This window comes from Anopheles gambiae, chromosome 2, assembly GCF_943734735.2.
Source record: "Anopheles gambiae chromosome 2, idAnoGambNW_F1_1, whole genome shotgun sequence".
NCBI classification, from domain to species: Eukaryota; Metazoa; Arthropoda; class Insecta; order Diptera; family Culicidae; genus Anopheles; species Anopheles gambiae.
This window is the reverse complement of record NC_064601.1, coordinates 54,817,867-54,838,758: the sequence shown is the minus strand read 5'-3', so window position 1 is coordinate 54,838,758 and position 20,892 is coordinate 54,817,867. Positions and strand designations below refer to the sequence as shown.

General features: G+C 39.5%; 1 protein-coding gene across 3 annotated transcripts in view; it reads left to right on the top strand.

The window, feature by feature from the left end:
* LOC1274598 (dopamine D2-like receptor) overlaps positions 1 to 20,892 on the top strand; it is a 130,623-nt gene that overhangs the window by 47,654 nt on the left and 62,077 nt on the right. For all 3 annotated transcript variants that reach the window (XM_061643934.1, XM_061643933.1, XM_061643931.1), the window contains exon 3: positions 1,337 to 1,530. In XM_061643934.1, coding sequence (XP_061499918.1) covers positions 1,337 to 1,530 — 194 coding nt within the window. The remainder of the gene's footprint in view (positions 1 to 1,336; positions 1,531 to 20,892) is intronic.

Genomic DNA, 20,892 nt, shown 5'->3' with positions numbered 1-20,892 from the left:
TGTTTCTGTCCTCCCCAAACGCAAACCTAATTTTCCATGGCTTTTCACACGAAGAAACGGCTTTGGGGTCGAAATTTAGCAGAAGGACGGGTTAAAACGGGAGTTTGTATTTATATTACATCCGCCTAGCCCAAACACTCTGGTATCCGCCGTGAAGTGCGACGGTACCACGTTACATTTCGTACGGTACGTTACTACTTCCTGGGGCAGATAGCCACCTCGAGCTCCGTGCATAAGAAACCTTGCGCTACCTGTTTTATCGTGCTGTACAAGGCTTGCAATGATTGGTTGAGCTGGAATATTACTTTACTCAAGGGTTTCTGCGGCAGAACCGTTTGTACAACGTAACCCACAATGTGGTGGAGTGACTGTGGAGTGCTGAAACGGTTGCAACCAGCAGCACCATTGGCGGGCGTGGAGATTTATTAATATTGAGATGTCATAATTCTGTGTTTACGAATGGAATAAAATGTGAGTATTTATCTTTCGGTCGTTCAGAGACGGTTTATACAAAACAACCAGTCTGAGGCAGTAGCTTTCCGGCTAGTTTACTTTAAGGCTTCACGAATAATAACGACTTTACTGTGGTGTTTGAAAAGTGGCCGAATACTGATAAGCGAGAAAGATGCGGAGAGGGTCTAAACAAAGAATGAAGAAAAATCCTATTTTGACATTTTGTTCGAAGGTGAGAAGTATGGTTTAGTCTATTCATTGGTCACGTTCTGTGATCATTCTGAAAAGCAACAGCACGTTAATACATCAGATGTAGACCAAAACACATCTTCTTTCTTCTTTTGGCTCAACAACCGTTGTCCAGTGGCGGCATGGTTTAGTAGGGACTTGAACCCATGACGGGCATGTTGTTAAGTCGTACGAGTTTATGTCTGTACTATGAGACAGGCCCCAAAACAAATAGATAACAAATAAATGTAATGCATGTTCTACTTGAGAGTACATGTACAGAGCATGTTGAGAGTACTAATGCGCCCATCTAGGTTGTGACACCGATGCTTCGTATTCTCAAGCACAATTACATTCTACTCATATCCTCAAAATAACTTTGTTTGTACTTTGTACTTACAATTGCTAAGACGAGCTAAATTATACAATTATTATAAAATGAAACGTTTAAACTTTTTGTATCTCTTTACTACCACTTAAAGAGATACAAAAAGCTTCAACGTTTCGTTAATTCGTACAATGAGATTGCATATGCAGATTGAACGGTTTAGAATTGAAAGTAGAACTTCTTACTTCTTACTTCTAATGTTTTGCAAATATTGTTGTAAAAAAACATCTGAAAATCTAACAGATTTAATATTTCTTGTCTTTTCAGCAAAAGAGTATCACTACTGGTGCCTGATACTAGTGTTGTTCCCAATCCTGACGCTGTTTGGCAATGTGCTGGTGATATTGGCTGTTTGTCGTGAACGAACCTTACAGACAGTGACCAATTATTTTATAGTGTCATTGGCGATAGCCGATTTGCTGGTGGCCGTAGTCGTTATGCCGTTTGCCGTGTACGTTCTGGTAAGTTTGATACATCAAGTGAAGCAGTTATCGATAAACTGTGATAGAGTGATATGTTATATATATTATGTGAATGTATTGTGTTTATTAATTTCTCAAATGATCGATATCGTGTTTCAGAATAACAATTGGTACGAAAAATTCCATCATCAAAATGCCGTTATCGTGCACTGTTTCTTGGAAAATTAATTACAATCGGTTCAGTTAATAGTCGCTACTAATCATTCCATGATGGAATGTTAGCTGTGGTATGTGGAAGGCCACGTCTTGCAATATTGTTCGTTTACGTATCGTATAGTTCCTAAGTAAGATCAAATGGAATACATTCTTGTATTGGTTTGGGCATTCTTGTATGTGATGCCTGTAGCAGTTTTTCCACGCTGCATATTCTTAGAAATATTTTCGATATGTGTTAGGATGTGAGAAACACGAAGCAAGAAATATTCATTTGGAATGCCATAGCTTTCGTTCTGTTTTGAGGCTTCCTAATGATCTGTTCCTAATCCTTGCTTGAAGGAAATAATGTATTAATTTAACTTGTAATTTCATCACATCCATTCATGAAACTTCTTTCCTCTTAGGATGTTTATAATGTAAGGAACACAAGAATTTAAACGAACGAACAGTTACAAATAGGGATAGAAGTGTTTCACGTTGCATGGATTTTGTTATTGTAAATATCGTTTCGCAGTATCTCTAAGGAATCTTGAAACTTTCGTTGATGCTTACTTATTTTATGGGCAGTCCCTGTTGATATGCGAAGCAAAGTTTCGTTCCATAGAAATGTTTCACTATTCAGCAAAAGTTTTACCACCCATCAGGGCTGGGCTGGGAAAGGTTTGCTTCCGTTAGTCATTTGTCTGGTTTGAATTCCAAAAGATTTCCTTTTTAAAAAGTCCTTCAATGGTTCCATGGGCACTCAAAGGGTCTGGCACGCATTTCTTCTACCAATTTGGGGAAGGCAATTCTTAGGTAAGTGGACCATACCGGCTCTGTAAAGTAGCTGCCAATCCCACAAATGGTCCTTCTGAATGCTGAATGCTTTGCTCGCGTTCGGCTGGAAACAGCAGAAAACTTTTCCTCGGACAAGAGGTAAAGTAATAATGTGGAAGAAAATGAAATTAATGTTTCATACGCAATTTTATTTATCAACTTTTAGCCCACCGATATATCGGTGGATGCTGCTTTTCAAGTTGAAATGTTCTCGTAAAATAGATTTAACACTGTTGGTGGATGCATGGTTTTGGACGCTGGAAGGATGGTTTGTTTAGTTGTTTTCTGTAGACTGTTAGATATTTTGGAAAGGTTTCCATTTCCCTTCAAGTCCACAAAACACTAGCTGAGGAAGTTGAGGTCAACTAACGGCACATATTTTAGCACACTCAAACCATGTCTGGAACAGATGATATTTAATTAAGGAAGGGCTGGACGCTTGCTCATATTTAATTCAAACGGAAATCGTAGCACGGTCGACCGGAAAAGTGTGAGATTCCTTGAATTTTACTCATGGTATGTGTAGACGCATGTGTGTAGATATTTTGAAAAGTTTTGGAACTGTTGTAACGTACGAGAATAGCACCATTTTATTTGTGCTTAATTAATTAGACATGTTCCGCTTCTCGTAAGATGAAAGCCAGTGAGCGGTTCCTTCCTTCACCAAGTGAAGCTATTTTTGCTCATGAAATATGTATTGCTTGACAAACCTACATTAAATCGCCCGTTCTTAAGATTGCTTACTGCAGGGTCTAGGTAGGGTTCATCGATGAAGTTACAGCACCCAAAGTAACGCCTCAGGTTAGTAGAAATCCTCGAAGCGGTAGGACTCAGACGTTTGCAACCAACTCCAATCAAATAGAGATTAGGAACAAAACTGGACCTACCATCGTTTGACCACACTGGAGCTACTGAACCACACAAATCGTTCGAGTGTTAGCTATTTTCACACGGAACGTACATGTCATAGGGTTTAACCCGTAGGTCGGCTGTAATTTCCCTGTTTGCTAAATATGTCCGATCTGGCCATTAATTATGTCAAAGCAGTTGCAAGCATTTGGCTCCGAAAGTGGACTGAACATTTGGGTCTCCACTTTTACAAAGTACTCTTCTCGATTAGTGTCGCTTAACTATATGTCCATCCATAGGAGCCCATGGGGGACTTAGGGGAGAATTTGGACCACTCCAATATGGTCATTACCTTATCAAGGAGCGCTTCCAGAATGCACTGCCTTTTCTCCATAATACTTAATTAATGTGCTTTTGAATTTGTTTCGTACAAAAGAGCTTAATTGTATCAAATAAAAATCGGCAAGAAAGAAGCGAATTGTCCTCGAAAACATTGAGTACTATCTTTTAAAATCCTTGACAGACGCGTGGTAAAAGAGATAGAAGATATATGATTAATTACGTAGTGATTAGATTCCCATTGGTCTTTATGGTTCTAAGATGGATATTTTGGATTTTTACGTAAAACAAACAAATCTGTATATTACAATCAAAATGATAAAATAAAGTGTATCTTTAGAAACAACGTGTGGCGTTAAATATACATGTGATAAAGGTGTTAAAGTTGTAAAAGAACACATAATGTAAAATGTTGCTGATTGCATTTGGTGTTTCGCTGGTTGGTCATGTTCAATCTTCAAAAACTGAAAACTTATTGAGCTTATAACCAACTCAGAAGACTTCTTTTTGCTGATCTGGTTGAGAACGTTATCGCAACATGATTTCTAGATCACATGGTTTTGATAATTTAATGTGAAAACAATTCTATCTATTGCCCTGCAGATGTTGTGAAGAATATCGAAATATTTAATTAAAAATTGTATATTTAATTAAAAAAAAATATTTAATTTAATTAAAAACAAAAAAACCGGCTGCTTGGTAATGAATTAAGTCTTGAAAGTCTGTATAGGCCGGCATGGACGCGTAGGACGTTACGCCAAATAGAAGAAGAAGAAAACAATCTACAAAATTGAAATTATTATTTACTACTTGGAACTATAAGTATGTAATGCTCGTCAAAACTACACGTATGCTATTAAAAATGTATAATTTGCTTGCACATACCGTCAATAATAATAATTATTTTACATTTTATTAAACAACTGTTTAACAAACATGTGTCCAGCTGAAGGCCGATGTCAGAGCACAGAAGAAGCTCTAATAATTGGCTCAAGAGCTGGGAAGCTAACGTTGGAGTTGGGAACTGTTTTGCAAAATTTGATTCCGAGAAGAATTCCATTCCAACGGCCAGTAAGTTAGTTAATAAGGATAGGGACGGTTCTGTAGTAGCGCTTCGGTTCGTACATCCTCACTATTTATTCTCTAACTCAAGGGTTGGAAGGGTTGGCGAAGGGTATGTGGTGTTTACCAAAAGTTGAACTAATTGTTTCCGACAATTTTCCGGCACTATAATGCCTGCTGGTACCACAACAATCAACTGCTCCCAGTCGAGGCAAGTGAACGAGTTGACGACAAGATTTGCGGAAAAGTCGCGGTTGGCCGCCATTCCTTGGTTGGTGTAGATGAGGGGGGTTGTCCTCGATGTCAGCTAGGTGTTGTTTGAATATCCGGCAACTACTTTTGACAGTTTGGCCTGCTGAGATTTCCTGCCCAGCATTCGGAGTGGTGGAAGGGTTCTCGCATGGATGGCAAGATACAGGAGTTTCTCTATGTGCTTAGCGCTCACCGTAAAATGAGGGTTTTCCAGGCGTAAGTGCGGCCCTCAGGTGTACCATTCGAGACGTAGGCCCTGCAGGTACATTCGTTTGCCTTTTGAGTGGTATTGTTTATATGAAGCAAAGGTTCCGAAGCTTTCACGTACTTTACTAAATGTAGATAGCGCATGGGATAGGGGCTTCAGTAATTGTGGGTACGAGGAGAAAGCCTACTGCCAGCCCCGATTCCAGAAAGCCGATTATCTGTGAAGGAAACAGGGCACGATGGGTAATTTAGTCTCACATGTTATCACTACCCATGTCAAACCACAACGTTCACACACATTCGAAAAACCAAATACACACACACATTGTGCTATAAAACGGATTAGATGGGTGAGTTCTATGCAAGTTTCAGAGTCATGTGCTAACGAGGCGTAATGTTTTCTATCACGCGTAAACGTATTTGCGGCAGTACATGCAAACTTTAATAGTTGGTTTGTTGTGTAGCAGATCATGAGTAGAAATTGCTTTCAGTGCTTGGTAAGTAAATAAGTATGTAATGGATGGCAGTATAAATTGTATGGATATTGAAACAATCTTTAATAATGTAATGCAAGTTATGTGCGAACAGTGCACGTGAGAAGGAAACTATACCAAAGCAGTGATAAATGTTCATTTGAATTATGTTTTACTTTTACTCAGCCATGAAAGTATATTTTTGTACAACTTATGGACATCACCTATATGGTGATGTATTTAAAATAAATAAACTTCAGGTTCGTCCATGTTGATGTTTATCATTTAAATTACAGTGAGAAGAATTTTGGTGAAAAGAAAACCGAGACACATAAATCAAAAGATAGCAGCTCATTTTGTAAGAATGTTATAAAATCGTGAGGGATCGAACTGCAGTTTTATATATAAACTTTATCAATGCTTCAGCCAGGTCACCGACGGTATCAATGTTTTCTCTTGCATGTTTAGACGGTCGTTTGATTGTTCTCTCTCCCATTTAGTGTATCTTCCAAAATAATCTTACAATAGACACATCAGAGTTATCAGTTATTCATGGGAAACATGCTGAACGAAGGCGAAACACTCAAGGCGAAGGCCAATTACCGCGACCCTTTTGGTCGAACTGTCCGTAAGCTTTGGCCGGTATCAATAAGTCAATCGATTTTTCGACGATTTCCAAAGTCACTTTCCTAGAAAATTTCGCTTGGGGCGGATGGATTGTCCAGTTGTTTTCGTATTGTTCACAAGATACTCCCGTTAAGAAAAAAACAACAATTTGCTTCTTTTACGTTTTTTCTGGTTTCTTTATTCCACTGACTCACATCAACTCAATAATAATGAAATGCTCGTTTTCGAATATTAACCCATATTTAATGGAAAGAGGCGAACAATTCGAGAACAAATATGAATAATATGCACTGTTTGTTTTATCGTAGTCTGAGCAGTGTGATCTTATACAGCTATACACCTACGTATGTTAGTAGCTAGTAAGAGATTAAAAAGTGATAACGGTAGGAGCAGTAAAAGCGTTGAAATTCAGCAACTATTTAAGTAAACTGCTAACCACTAAACTCGTCCTTGCCGAAAAGCTCAACAGTAAAGCAGACGGGCAAATGTAGCGACTATGCGACATAACGACCGATTTCGAACGACAATAACAGGACAGAAATGGGTCTCGCAAGTCGGTGGCATTTGCAAAACTGTAATAAACGAGCAATTTTCCTCTCAATTCGATCCTTACCTTCACCCTTAGCTTCTTTCATGTTCTAGGGCAATACTGCAGCATGAGTTTGAATGCGATTTTGGTTGCAACTTTGCATATTTGCCGCACGTTTGTGTGATTATCATCATGGATGTCATGGGTGAGGTTGTTCGTACTGTATCGTTCCCGAAAGAGCTCCAGCAGAGCTGCGGTCTGTATGTTGCCCGTACTTAAGAGAAGTATATTTCCTTGCCAGAAGCCTTCCGTGAAGAAGTAACAAAAAAAAGGTCCGTATGGTACAGATTCTTTAGATATAGTCCAAGGAAAGTATTCGCCTTCACTTAGCAGGACACAACAACCGTATACAGTTGGGGTGCAGTTCAAAGCCAATCCCAACCAAACGGGAGCAATGTCTATCCTCTGTGGACCGCATGATGGTGGAAATTCGATGATGTCAGCAGAGTCGAACGGGTTTGGCACGCTCTGGGAGTAGTTGGCAGGTTTGCTCAATTCGATTGCATTCGGTTTCATTCAATCAGGCCACTTATGCGTTGATTTGACGGAAATAAAAAGAAAATCTGTTCGGCAACTATAACATCAGCTGAGCCGTTTGTTGTTGCATTATTTTTCTTCGTCGCCATGGGCTCTATGCATGTGTGTATGTGCATAGCTCGGATGGCATCCCGTTGTGGATGAAATCCTGAGAAGATGAAGTTGATTGGATTTGCATTGTGACAGTATCTAAAGGGGCGTATATACTGGTACAAACAATTTCCTTACTGCGTGTATGGGACGGATAGTAGTGATTTGAATGCAGTTCAGTGTTTACTGTGGAACGATGCGTGCAGTTGTGTTATAGCTACTGTTCAAAATATAAGAAATAGATATTGTAGAAAATGAATACGTGCGGTCCCCGAGATACACGGTTGACAGATCTTTGAGAAAATTGTACTGATTTGATACATCCATTGTAAAATGTCAAATAATTTCTGTTTTGATCGGATGTTAAGAACTATTTCAAAAGGTTTGAAACTGTTATATTCATTCAGAATCATATCGAATAATTAATTAAGTCACTAAAAACACCTCCTACTTGCAAAATAACATGACAATTTTGGCTGAAAATCACGAGATTCGAATTACGGGGAAATTCAAGATACGCGGTATTTTGCGGCCGTTTTCGGTCAACATCAATAGAAACATCATGAGAAAAGGTATCAAAATCCAGTATGATATATTTATGGTAAGCCTTGCAATATTTTATCATAATACTAGTATATATTTACGCGTTCTAGGTTTCAGTCGTCTTTTTCTATCATGGCATACATTTTAAGGAAGAGCTTGAAACTTTTGCGCCAGTTCATCACAGCTGCATTTCTTTGTACGAATGTAAAAATTTCGAATTTGGTTTTCAAGAAAAAGCCCCTTTTAAAGCGTATGTTATCTTGTTGAGGTATGTGTACATGTTGGTTAAACAATTTCATGCTGTAGCCTGTGTATTAAAGGCTCTTAACGCAAGCCTGTGTTATGTATATAATATGTGTAAGGGGTACGCGGTATGAGGTATAAGCCAACAGGAAAATGGACAACGAAACAAACAATTCAACAAATAACATTGTATCCTGTTATTCCTGTTGCATTTGTCCTGTTGCATGTAAAAAAAGAGTCATGGATGGACTTTTTTACCTCATTTGAGTTTTTCAAGAGAGCTCGTATTAACGGTTACGGTGTTTCCCTTTTCCAGTTTTTTGTTTGAGTATCGCGCCTGCATTTGATGATACTAGCTAGTCTGTGTACTTTTAACAACAAGAAGCTTGTCTGTGTGTCTGTTGAGCTGTGTATTCGTCGTTAGAATGCACTTTGGTTGATTGTAGCTTTCCTTCCTTCATGCCATTCATAGCCAACAACCATACCTAGTATCGTTCCACGGTCTGTTCATGAACTGCATGACCAGAATTGGTACGAATTCAGACCGAACAGAGTGCGGTGTTGTTTTTCCACACGTTTGCGTGATTTTTCGCTACATTTTGTTCTGCGTTCGACCTGTGTTGCAGAGCGTGTACGAACGCATCGGTCGTACACAACTCGTGCTGCTCTGTTTACATCCCCGGAAAGCTTTCCCATAGGGGTAGGAAAAGTCCACAAAAGACGAGCGGTTAGGTTTGAAATTGGATTAATTTTTAACTCCCCTGTAACAAGAGAAATTCGCAACTACTCATTCATCGTGTGCTGGTGGTGTTCGGGAAAAAACTTGTTTACTATTTGTTGGAGGTGTCCATCAGTCGGACTCGAGGGTAGGATCTCGGTTTTGTTTATTCAGTCCAGGGGCAAGTTGATTTGCAGCCCTGTGATTTTTTTTTGAATGTAGCAATCGATGTGGAAAGTTTGTTTGGGCTGTAACACAACCGCTTTTGTTGATGTGAGCTGTGGAGAGGGCAAACCAAATGAAATGAAATCGGAAAAGGGATGTTCGTAGGGCAGCACGTTTTACTCAGCGAAAAGGTTTGCATTTATGATGAGTGTACGTGTGAGGATGTATTTTAAAAATGTCTACGAGTTTGCCTGATTACGAGGTACTTTTTCAACACATGTTCGCATCGTTGCAAATAACTGGCTTAAAAGAAAAGAAACAAAGTGTGTCAATGGCTATTTTTCAAATGGTAAAAACTAATAGGTATCATAACTTTCCATTCGCACCTTGATTGCCTACTCATCATACAATCAAGTCTCAGTCAAATAATTAAAGAAAATTGTTTCTTTGGTTCCACTTCAGTTCCAATAAGAGTACAATTATTTCAGAGTTTGGGCTTCCCATGGATACGAATTATCGTAAGAGTTCAACGCAAAAAAAAGTTAGATGTTATGAAAAATCTGATTGCAAACAGCGGGACGCTGAGCGATTTAACTGTACCCGTTACCGGGTATGGATTCAGCACGTAACCTGCGTTGCTCGGCAACGATTAATAGGTTAACCTGAATATGGGACCACCTGGGTGAAGCTTGATTATTCTAGACACGTTTTCCAATTGTGCTTTCTTTAGTGGAAAATTTATTTTCCTTTGCTGGAAGCTATTACCGAGCAACAACGGCTTTTCGGTTTTTCCAAAGAAAGAGTTTTATTTGAAGGTTAATTGGAATATGCTCCCTACTACAAGCAACCAACCTCGAATCAGGTTATTTCCGGTCCTCGACGACTGTTCATAGATGGTACGGTGTAAGCCGGAAGCAGGAAACAGGTAGCTTCGCGGCTATTTTGCCCCATTTGCAACAGTGATATCGAAGACGATTTGCTACACGCTAGCAAGAATGACGGTGTGAGAGGGTAATGCAACGAAGGGAAGGACATAAATTTGCTCACTCAGCTCACCATTGATGTAAGGAGGAAGCAGATCCATATATTTGCATAATATTTGAATTAGTTGGCCCTCATGAAACGTCGAGATCGATGTTGTGGTACGTTTAAAGCATACGATAGGCTAAAGGGCAACAGAATAACGATAATTTATGGGGAATTATTAGCTTCGGGAAATTATTTGCTCAGTGAGTCAGTGAGCGTATGTGAAGGAATAGGGTGGGAAAGTGGATGGTTTGAAAAGTGCTGAAAAGCAGGTCACCCGTTTAAAGCAAGAATTGATAGGATGCGTGAAAGCGTTTCATTCCGTTGGTGATTATGTTTTTTCATTACTTTTTGGTGGACTAAAATGGAAATTGTCAGCAGAAGCAGTGCAAGCGTCATGCGCCGAGAAAAAAATAACACAGAAGTATATGAGTGTTTTGCCTCTGGCTGGCCTAGCTAGCAATGTTTTGTGTGAGACGTTTTTATCATTCAATTTAATGTGAAATGTTACAGTAGTGTAATTGAGCCGGTCTCGTAGTACAGTCGTCATCTCGTACGATTTAACAACATGCCCGTCATGGGTTCAATCCCCAAATAGACCGTGCCGGCATACGTAGGACTGACTATCCTGCTATGGGGGGAAATCAATTAGTCACTGAAAGCCAAGCCCATAAGTGGTACAGGCATGCCTTGACCGACATCGGTTGTTGAGCCAAAGAAGAAGAATTTTGTGGAGGAATTAAATGAAATGATGTAATGGTGAATATGGTAGGTACAATAAAAATAAAAAATATAAAAAAAATAATAATGTTCCTTTCTCAATGGCATTTCATGATTAGTTACTCACATGGTGATGAGTTTTTCTGTTTTATGTTACAAAATATAGATTTTATCGTACATCAGATAGTTTTCAAGTATCATTTTGGCATGGATTTGTTCCATTCTACTTATTCGCATATATCACAAGGAAATAGTTAATTGCATTAACCAAACCCTTAAAGAATAAATACCCTCTTTCAACTGTTGCATGAATCCACTATTGAATGATTTCATTTTACGAACCGATTGACACAGTTAAGTTTGATACAATCGTCAATATACTGTAATGCTTTAGTGTCTAGAAAAAGCAGAAAAGCACAGTTAGATGGCGATCCCCTTAAATACAGTACGTTGAATGTGTAAATCGATTGGATGTAATTGAAGCCAATTCGATTGCAATCAGGTATTCTGTCGGGACGCTACAGTACAGATGAGAAACAGCTGCAGGGTAATGCAGATAATGGGTGAAGGAACATAAAATTCGGTTATGCTGCATGCTTTCGACAGTTGGGCAACCACTGTGGATGATTGCTTCTTGGAAGCTAATTTTCTAGCATGGTGTTGCTGTTTGCTTGTGCAGTGTCGAAAAGGGGTTTTGCTTATGCTTCAAAATTTGCTTTTGGCATCGTTTGCAGGCTAGTGAGGAATTCGGCACCCGACGCCGAGGAACTTCCTGCAGTAATAAACGCTATTTAAACTTAATTACATTTTCACGCAGTGTCTGTGTGCAGGTCCCGAGGCATGCACATAGGGCTGGGTTCGGATTACATTACCATACCGCCGGAACCGTTCGCACTCTCCTATCGGCGTAAAGGGCGTTTTGCGTGAGCAAAAGATGAATGCTTCGGTAATTGCTTCAACTTAAGCACAGCTCCACCCTCCAAAATACGGACAACTTGGGAAATTCTTTGAAGATGATGTTAGAGCTACATTAGCACCATCTTCAATAGGAAGTTAAAGCAATTTTGCCGAGCCTTGCATTTGGCGATACAGACCCGTAAAGTGGAAGGTTTTTCAAGTTTTCGCTACCATGAGCGGAGAGTGAGTCAGAAGTGTCACTCTCCACTTCCTGACGCCTTCTTGCTATGAGGCAAGACATCCGTGTGATTAGTTTCAGAATTCTGACGAGGCATAAGTTTTCATGAATTATACATCGTACGGCTGATGGGCTCGCTGGAGGAAGCAGAACAGGAAGGGTAGGACAGAAATATTCGCACTCCGGAAGGTCAAACGGAAAGCCGTTAAGGAGTAGAGGAGTCGTCGTGGCAGAGCATTCTTGGAACGGAACCGGTTACAGGCTGTATGGGTTGGGTTGGTTGCTGAAACGATGCCAATGTTGCGGGGGGACTACGTAGTAGACGTAGCTGAGAGAAGTTTGGACGCCTTTGATCTGCCATCGGACGGGAGCGTCCCGGAAACGGACCGCAGAACCGTTGGGCGTTGGTATCCGAATGGCGTTTGCTTGTACAAGGCATAGCGAAAGAGGCACGATGAGGGGCGAACTGATGATGGTGGTAGCGTAAATCCTTAACCTAAGCCAAGTTAAAGGTCTGTGAAGGGAATGGCTGTGTACTGTACTGTTTCGTGCTCTTTTGCTTCTTACACTTGGCGTTGCCTAGGAGTCCACCACTCAATCGCTCGAATCTCGACCTCGTCACCGCGATAAAGCTCATCTCCTGCACTGGAGAGTTCGTTGCGTTAGATGCCGGGAGGGTTGGCATTTTGCATTCTTCAGACGAACGTCTTGAGGCGTGATAAATTCCTGCTGCTTCTTTTTCCAGCTACTCGTACTCTTTCTATCCCACGTATTCATGAATGGAATGGGAAATAATTTCCTGTCAGCTTCTGTCAACAGATACTCCCCGCCACTGACAGTGCGGTTCCGGTGTGGGCGAGTGGTCTATTTCTAGTGGTCTTTGTCTGTGACAGCGATGATTTGTCGATGATTTGTCGTTGTTTAACGGTCGAGTGATAATGGATAAAGAGTCGTGGTAGGGTAGTTGTTTGAAAAGTTTTGATCATTCAAGTATTGGGCACGTTCTCCAAATTTAATGTTTTCAGTTATGCCTGTCATTGCGTTAAGTTGTTACTCTGGTCATGTAAAGTTAAAGCTGCTAGAGCTTTAATTTTTGTTTCCTGCGAAGGGTTTATCAAATGAATTATTGTGTTTCTTACTGCTAACTAAGGAGAGGAACCATTAAACTCGTTAAGTTTACAGTATCACTAAATGATTTTTACATTGTTCTATGGTTCTATGAAATAATGTCCAAACAAATACGATGTCTCAACATTGTATTAATTCTAGTTGAGATTGTTTCTTAATTTGTGACTATATTTTTGTATTTATTTTTGATATCTTATAAAATCTCTAGACACTTTCCATAAGTTGTTGATGTTTGATGCTAGTTTGGTGATGACATAGGATTACAGCTCCTCTGGTGATATCGTTGATCTTATCCGTGAATTAGATTAAGGATGCCAAATACGACGCAATTGGTTTTGTTATTTGCCCTCTTGCAATCTTCTCTTCGACGTCCTCAAAATGTTGTTTTCTATAGATTTCTTAAGAAAAGTAGGAGATGCAATTCAGGATTTGATTGTAGATAAATATTCAATCTTACAAAAAATTGACACAAACACCCTAACAAGCAGTCCTGGCATTTGGCGTTGCCTTTGTTCAAAGATTCAAAGAGTGCCCACCGTGAACAGTTTTATCGACCCCTCAAGCTTGCGTAGGATTAAAAAACACAACTCTGAAAAAGAAATAATATCTTCCGGTGTCTTGTGAATTCGCTTGAAATTCAGAATAGCAGGGGGAAAAAAATGCGCACGATAAAACGGCAACTACTGACAAATCGAATTCAATATGATAGCGATAAAAAAGAAAAGCATCAGTCTTCCTGCTTTAGAGGTTATCGTGGAATGGCCCTCTTTCCTGAAGTACAAACCGGCTCATGCGTAAAGCCAAAAAAGGAAACAAACTATCTTAGAATGACTACTTCCGGCCGGCTTCATCAATGTCCGATGCAGAGAAAATATGTGTAGAAGAGAACGAACACTGGGATGGTAGGATGGAATACTGCTGCCAGATTCGTATTAATATCATATTGCTGTGCTTCACCGTTGGAATTCTGGAGGTCTGGAGGGAAAGAATCTTTATTTTACTGGGGGGCTTATGTTTCTCGATAAGCCATTTCTTGCCATTTCTTCTCCCAGTTCATGGTATCGGCTTCTTGGGCATGCGTTACCTCACGTGGAGATAATTGTGTCAAATAAATTTATCGATACAGCCAATCCAATGATTGTTCTCTGCCTGTCCATTTCTATTCTAGGTCCATGCGGTCTGATACAATCCACCGCAGGCTTCTTGAATTACTGCATGGTGGAAAATTAGTGAAAGATGGTAGAAGCAAGAGAAAAAGCATGATATGTAGAGAAAAAAAATGATAGACAGAAAGAAAAAAAAACGAAGAGGGCGAGAGAGAGAGATCGAGAGAAGGAGGGCGAGAGAAAGAGATAAAGAGAGAAGTGTAGTCATACTGGGGGACCTAATTTTGTTTGCTTTAACAAGTCAGTGCAAGTAACCGGAGTTGAACCATTGCCACCACGTGGACGCGTTTAACTCATGCTTGTGATGCTGTACGGAGTCAAATCTCGTATCATTCCAGGAATTGGCTTTAGCTATCACGTAAAGCTAAGAACAGCGAAATCCAACCGGCACCTTTTAGAGAGGATGAGACAGGACCGTCAAATAAACGTTTTCGACTTTCAGGCCAACTTGAAGCGCATAAAAACCGACAGATGGTGAATCGATAAAACGCACGACCTCCTTCTTAAGTCACGGTGTGGCCAGAATCACCGCAATCCATGTGTCCTTACGGTTGAAGAGTATATCGGATTTGATGGAGTATTGTTTCATGCCAGTTGTTCCAGTATGCGTGTATCAGAGAGCTTTTTCCGCCGTACCGTTGTTGATTTCTCCGAATCGTGTTTCTGTGGAGTTGACTGTTTCAAGCAAACGGATTGCTGCGCTTGGGTTAGGATTGTTTGCTTGGCACACCTACGTAATGCCTGAGGACTGTGTCATCCTAAGATGGATTTATGTATTAGCATCGTGCATCCTGAAAGGCCGACGCATGGCTGAGATTTAGTGCCAGTTTCAATATGCTTCCATAAACCTGCATGCTTATCAAGAACGGCAGGATGTGGTGTACCATTTTAGGACCCGGAGTCGGTTCTGATGTTTTGTCAACGAAAAGAATGAGTCAAGGGCTATAGCACGGTCGCTATGTGTTATCCGATGAAGATGGGATTAGACTTGGTGGGCGTCAAGCATGACAAGCAATATAAGTATTGACAGTGCGCGACTGGTGGACGAGGATCAATCCACTTGAGCGAAGGCGAACATCTCTCTTTTTTTGTGTATGGAATGGTTTAAAGCGATTTAGAATATAAAAAAAAAGATTAAAGTGGAAAAATATATTTGTTGTAACATTTGAAGGGTAGCTTTAAACTATGTTTACCAAGCGATGTTTTTGAACGGGTTGTGATAGCATAAATACGAGAGAAACGTTTGTCAAACGACTCGCTATTGAAATATAAAATTGCAATTGAAATTGTAGAGTATTTATTAGAAGTGGGCAGGTGTGTTCATACTGTCGTCAACTGGTACGATTTAATAACATGTCCGTCATGGGCTCAGGCCCCGAATGGACCGTGCCCCCATACGTAGTGGTACTGGCAGGCCTTGACCGACAAAGGGTGTTGTGCTAAACAAGAGAATTAAATCTTGTTTAATATATGCTACATTTATTAAGAAAATCTGCGAAATCATTTGACATTGGAATGGAAATGAATTTCCAATATGAGCGATAGAGTAAATTTACTCCAGAGAAAAGTGGGAACATTTGCTATCATAGGTTAGCAGTCTGCAATTACTACTTTCCAGATGTTGGTGCAGCTGTTCCTTGGGCACAGATAGTCTACGAATGCACGATAGTAGCTCTGCTCTCACTTCTAGCAAACTCCATTCTTTTATGCATCATCCAGCGCACTATTGTAGCACAAATTTACTTTCAGCATACTGGGAACCACCATCCTAACAGAACAGAGCGTTTCTTTGTGAAATGAAAAGATTGATATAAATGGGTTGGAAATTAATTTAGACGTGCTTGCTGGTACGACGTTGCGAAGCATTTGTGAAAGTGTTTCCGCGCCAAGGCCAATAGTGCTGGTGAAAGCGGGGCAACGGAATCATAGCTTTTGGTGTGTACTAAATGAAATGTTCGGGTGTTGAAGCAACGTCAGTGAAAGGTTTTCACTTTTCAGTGTTGGTGGTTGGGTTGAGTCTACGTGTCATAACTTACACTCTGCTCTTTGGGTCGACTTTTCCAGCCAACCTCGAAAGCAGAGACCCATAATAAGGGGAATGAAATGGTGGAGAAAAGTGCTGTTAAAATCTAACGATGGAAAATTCTTGCAAGGCACTCTCAAACGTCAAACAGACGTTAGGCGATGAGAAGGAAGTCTTACTTTCCTTGCGACCATTTTCCTGTTCACAAGATCATAACTGTCTGCCTGGTTGCAGATTAGAGCGGAGGGGTAATATGAATGTGGTGAGCTTGATCATGAAAATGTAGAAAGTGGGATGTCGTGCAAAATTAGTAATGTGTATTTTTGAGTACAGTGTCGCAGGTGGTACATGTGCTCATGAGTGGGAGAATGTATGGAATAGACGGAAATGTTAAAATTACTGCAATGTTACGGTATAGTAAATACTTTTTTTTATATTGATTGAGTATTAAATTAACAAATTTTCACGCCATTGGATACATTGCACTAACAAAGGTACTATTGTATTCAGCCAATCGAATGTAAAATATAAACAATTGACAGGAATATTAGTTTACATACGATTCGAAATAAGGAAAGTATGGAAACATAATTTTATTTAAGAAATAATCTATAAATTTATTACACAAACTACATCAAAAACGATTATGATGCATATCAGAATGCGTTTTGTCTGTTTGTGTTTCCCAAATTCAATCTGGCCCTGTTTTTCAAACTACGTTATAGATGTTTGAATTTTTTTTTGCTTGCTGCTGGCGAATGATGGTGTGTTGTTTTTTTTGTCGTTAGTAGTGCAGAGAAAGTTTTGCTTTTGGATTAGTTTGTGTGCGTACAGCGTGACTGCAGCTGAACTGCTCGCGGAACTGCTAACGACTGCGCTTTTTGTAGTTTTTCTGTGTTGTAGCTCACGTTTTGCTTTGCTGGCAGTACTGCTAGATAATTCATGAAAAGATTTGTTTTGGTACATTTTCTTTCCCGCTTTTCTACCACTGTTTGCATATGATAGCAAAGGGAGCTTCTGAATATGAATCTGAAAAGTTTCATAATTCGCTTACAAAAATTAGATGATGCAGAGGGAAAAAACTGCAACAACATAAAACAAGACCAAGTGGGAACCAGATGCTGTATTGCAGGCATTTTCGAAGAAAAAACAATCTTGTTAAATACAGGTATATGAAAACAGTGACGAACGTGATGGTGCAATTATCTTTCCATATCATTTTCATTTACAAACATTGTATCGTTTTTTTTTGAGTTTTTTTTTACTTTAAAAGTTCGTTGATAAATATAACTCTTTTGCTACATGTAAGGCATAATGAGTAAATATTTAATAGTTGTTCTTGCACAAAGACAATTACTTTATTTATTCTTTCCATGCAAACAAAGCAGAGGCTACAAGCAGTGAACGTGGGAGACATTTATTATCATCAAGGAAAGAAATATTCACCTCGGGACGGTACGGTTGTAGTCAGTGTTACGTATGTCTCTCACTGATTTTAACATGACAAAGAGTACAGTAAAGTTCCTCACCATGATCCTGAGCTCCCTGTTATGTTGTGTAACGGTCCGCTTGAGCTCGTTGCATCATATTTGTGCTGTTCCTTCACTCATTTCTCAGTCTCAAAGACATTTCAGTGCTTCCTTTTTGTGCGCTGCTACGGTTGAGCATAAGCGTATTTGCACTTCTAGTTGCTTCGTTATGAAGCAACGATCCGAGGCGCACGGGACTTCCCATTCGCTAAGCGTGCGGCACTGAGGGGAATGCTTTTTAGCTGCTGACGGTACGGCCTTTGTGCCCAGAAGAAGATAGTGTGCGCACAATGCGATAAGTGTTGGCTCGACGAACGGATCGTTTCAATGCGCAACACGAAAGAAACACATTTCCGGATGCAATTCTTCTCCTTGGGGGCAGAGCATCTTGCACCCATCACACAGCTGCACCACAGCCGAAAAGGAAAGCGTCCTTAAAGCGGTTGCACCGATATGAACAGTAAAGAAAACTTGAGTTGGCATTCTTGCGAGGTGGCAGGTCAAGGATAAGTCGGAGAAAGACTCAGCAAGGCTTCTACTCAGTTACGTTCGATGCACTTTCACGCTTGCCTTGGCGTGTTGCAAATTCCACTGCTAAAAGGGCAGTTTATAATAATAAACTGCACTTTGGGAGTGCGGTGTGAATGATGTAGCATCCTGCTCAACTAGGAGAGGCTGTTGCTCTAAGTAGTAGTTAGTTGCCTTAAAAGTGGCAGTCGATAGTAGTCGAACAGAAGAAGATATCTTAATATGTATAAGTGAAGATGTCTTTGTTAATAGAGTGACTCCGCGTAGTAATGTGATTTCAATGTGATGATATTAGTAAAAGTTGAGAAAATTCACGACAATTATCACAATGCACTTTAGTTTAGTGTTTAAGTTCATTATTGAAATATTTTATTTTTCTTGAGTTAAAATGTGTTCAACTACTTGAAAGCAAGCAATGTTGGTGAAACGGGCGAGCTTGGGGTGTGGCTCATATAAAACCTTAATTGTATAATTTAAACGTTAAATTATTAGTAAATTTATTAATTCGTTGTGTTGAAAAGAGAAGATTTATTCTAAGGATATAGTGTATAATTTTGTAAAATAACAGCTCTTCTTTGGTACTTGGTTCACATAGTGTAGTTACAAAATTTAAAATGAATGTCTATAGCAGACAATAGGACAACGCGATTCAGATTGCACATAGTTAGGTATGTTTGGGGCGGTCCCGTGGTACAGTCGTCAACTCGAACGACTCAATAACATGCCCATCATGGGTTCATGGGTTCAAGGCCAGGGTGGACCTTTCCCCCGTAGCAAGGATTGACTATCCGGTTGCGTGGTAATGAATTAAGTCTCGAAAGACTGTATAGGCCGGCATGTACGCGTAGGACGTTACGCCAAATAGATGATAGTTAAGGTATGCTTTAGTCTAAAGGTTGCTTTTGAACATTCTGGCTCATACATTTCCCCTACTGTTGAGGAGGTGTATAATGTTTCACAGTTGAAGAAATCGCCATCTGTTGAACTGGAATCTTTAGATCCATAGCTCACTATTTTCCCATTTTCAACACACCATAGGCTGGACTAAGTTTAACAGTTCGTTGTGATGTGTTGAATCATATGGAAAAGCTAAAAACTATTGTGATGCAAATAAAACATGTGATAGCTGTTGAAAAACATCTTGCAAAGGGTGGAAAATGCTGTGCACATTGCAAAGTGACTGTATACCATGCCTCTCATTGTTCAATAGTTGTTCTTATTACATGAAATAATTCAAACAACAATATGATAAATCCGGAAGTCTTCTAGAAGATGCTTGTTTACCGTCCTCCTGAGACAAAGGACTAAACATAGCTTAGATGATATAATTATAACGACACGCTATACGAGATGTATCGCGACCTTACTATCGTGCAGCGTATCAAGCTCATCAGGCTATCCACAATGACAGAGAGGGCATAGTAGGTTCAAATTGAGATGGCAGGATGGCGTGGAGGCGTGCGTCATTAGGGCTGAGATGCACCGGTTAGTTTCTATAACACCCTAATTTTTGTGTTTTTGCTATATCTTCAAAATATATGATATTGGTCGGTATGGGGTGTTTGTTTGTGGTGGTGAAAAAGGAACTTAACGAGTTTTTAATTATTTTTACCATGCATGTATCTCTTGGAATAGCTAATTAACGTTATTTAGTTATTTAGTCTAGTTTCTATGACCGCAATGAAATAAATGACAATATAAGGTTGATTTAACTTAACTTTGTGGCATTGTATGCACCTTCCATTACATTGAACATCCTGTTGGCATACTATTGTTCAAATTGTTCAATATTTTCTGACGATCCTCTCTCAAGCTTTCCAAATAGTGACTTTTATATTTACATATACATATACATATACATACACATTCTTATCACAATTGTTCTTTCAATATTTTCTACCGAATTACGATCACAATTTTGAGGGGGTCAATGTAAGTTTTTTTCTTATCCTTTATTCACATTTTTGTAACCGTGCTCGTGAGGATACCAGTGTTGTGTTGCTGTAAAATCAATGGTGCTTTTATCTATGATATGTTTATTCAAGTAGTGCAAACCTCATTAATTTCGCTATCACCAAAACCCTTTATTTCGATAATCTCCCTGTGACTACCCCTTCCTTATGCTACGAGTTTCTAATCTAATCTCTTATCTGCTGTTCATGTTGACGTTATGATAGCCGAATTTTTACATTATGTTCTTTTCTATAATAATTAAAATAAGAGATAAAAGAGTAATTTGAACTTTGATTCTACCCTTCTTAATCTTGCATACTATGTGGTCTTGATTATTTTTAATCATTTCTTACTTAATTTTTATCCTTCATATTATTGAGTTTAGTAGTACGGTATTACATTATTGCTAAATATATAAAAGTATGTAGTGACCAAACATCGACTAACGTTTAAACAGTTTGTCGTCT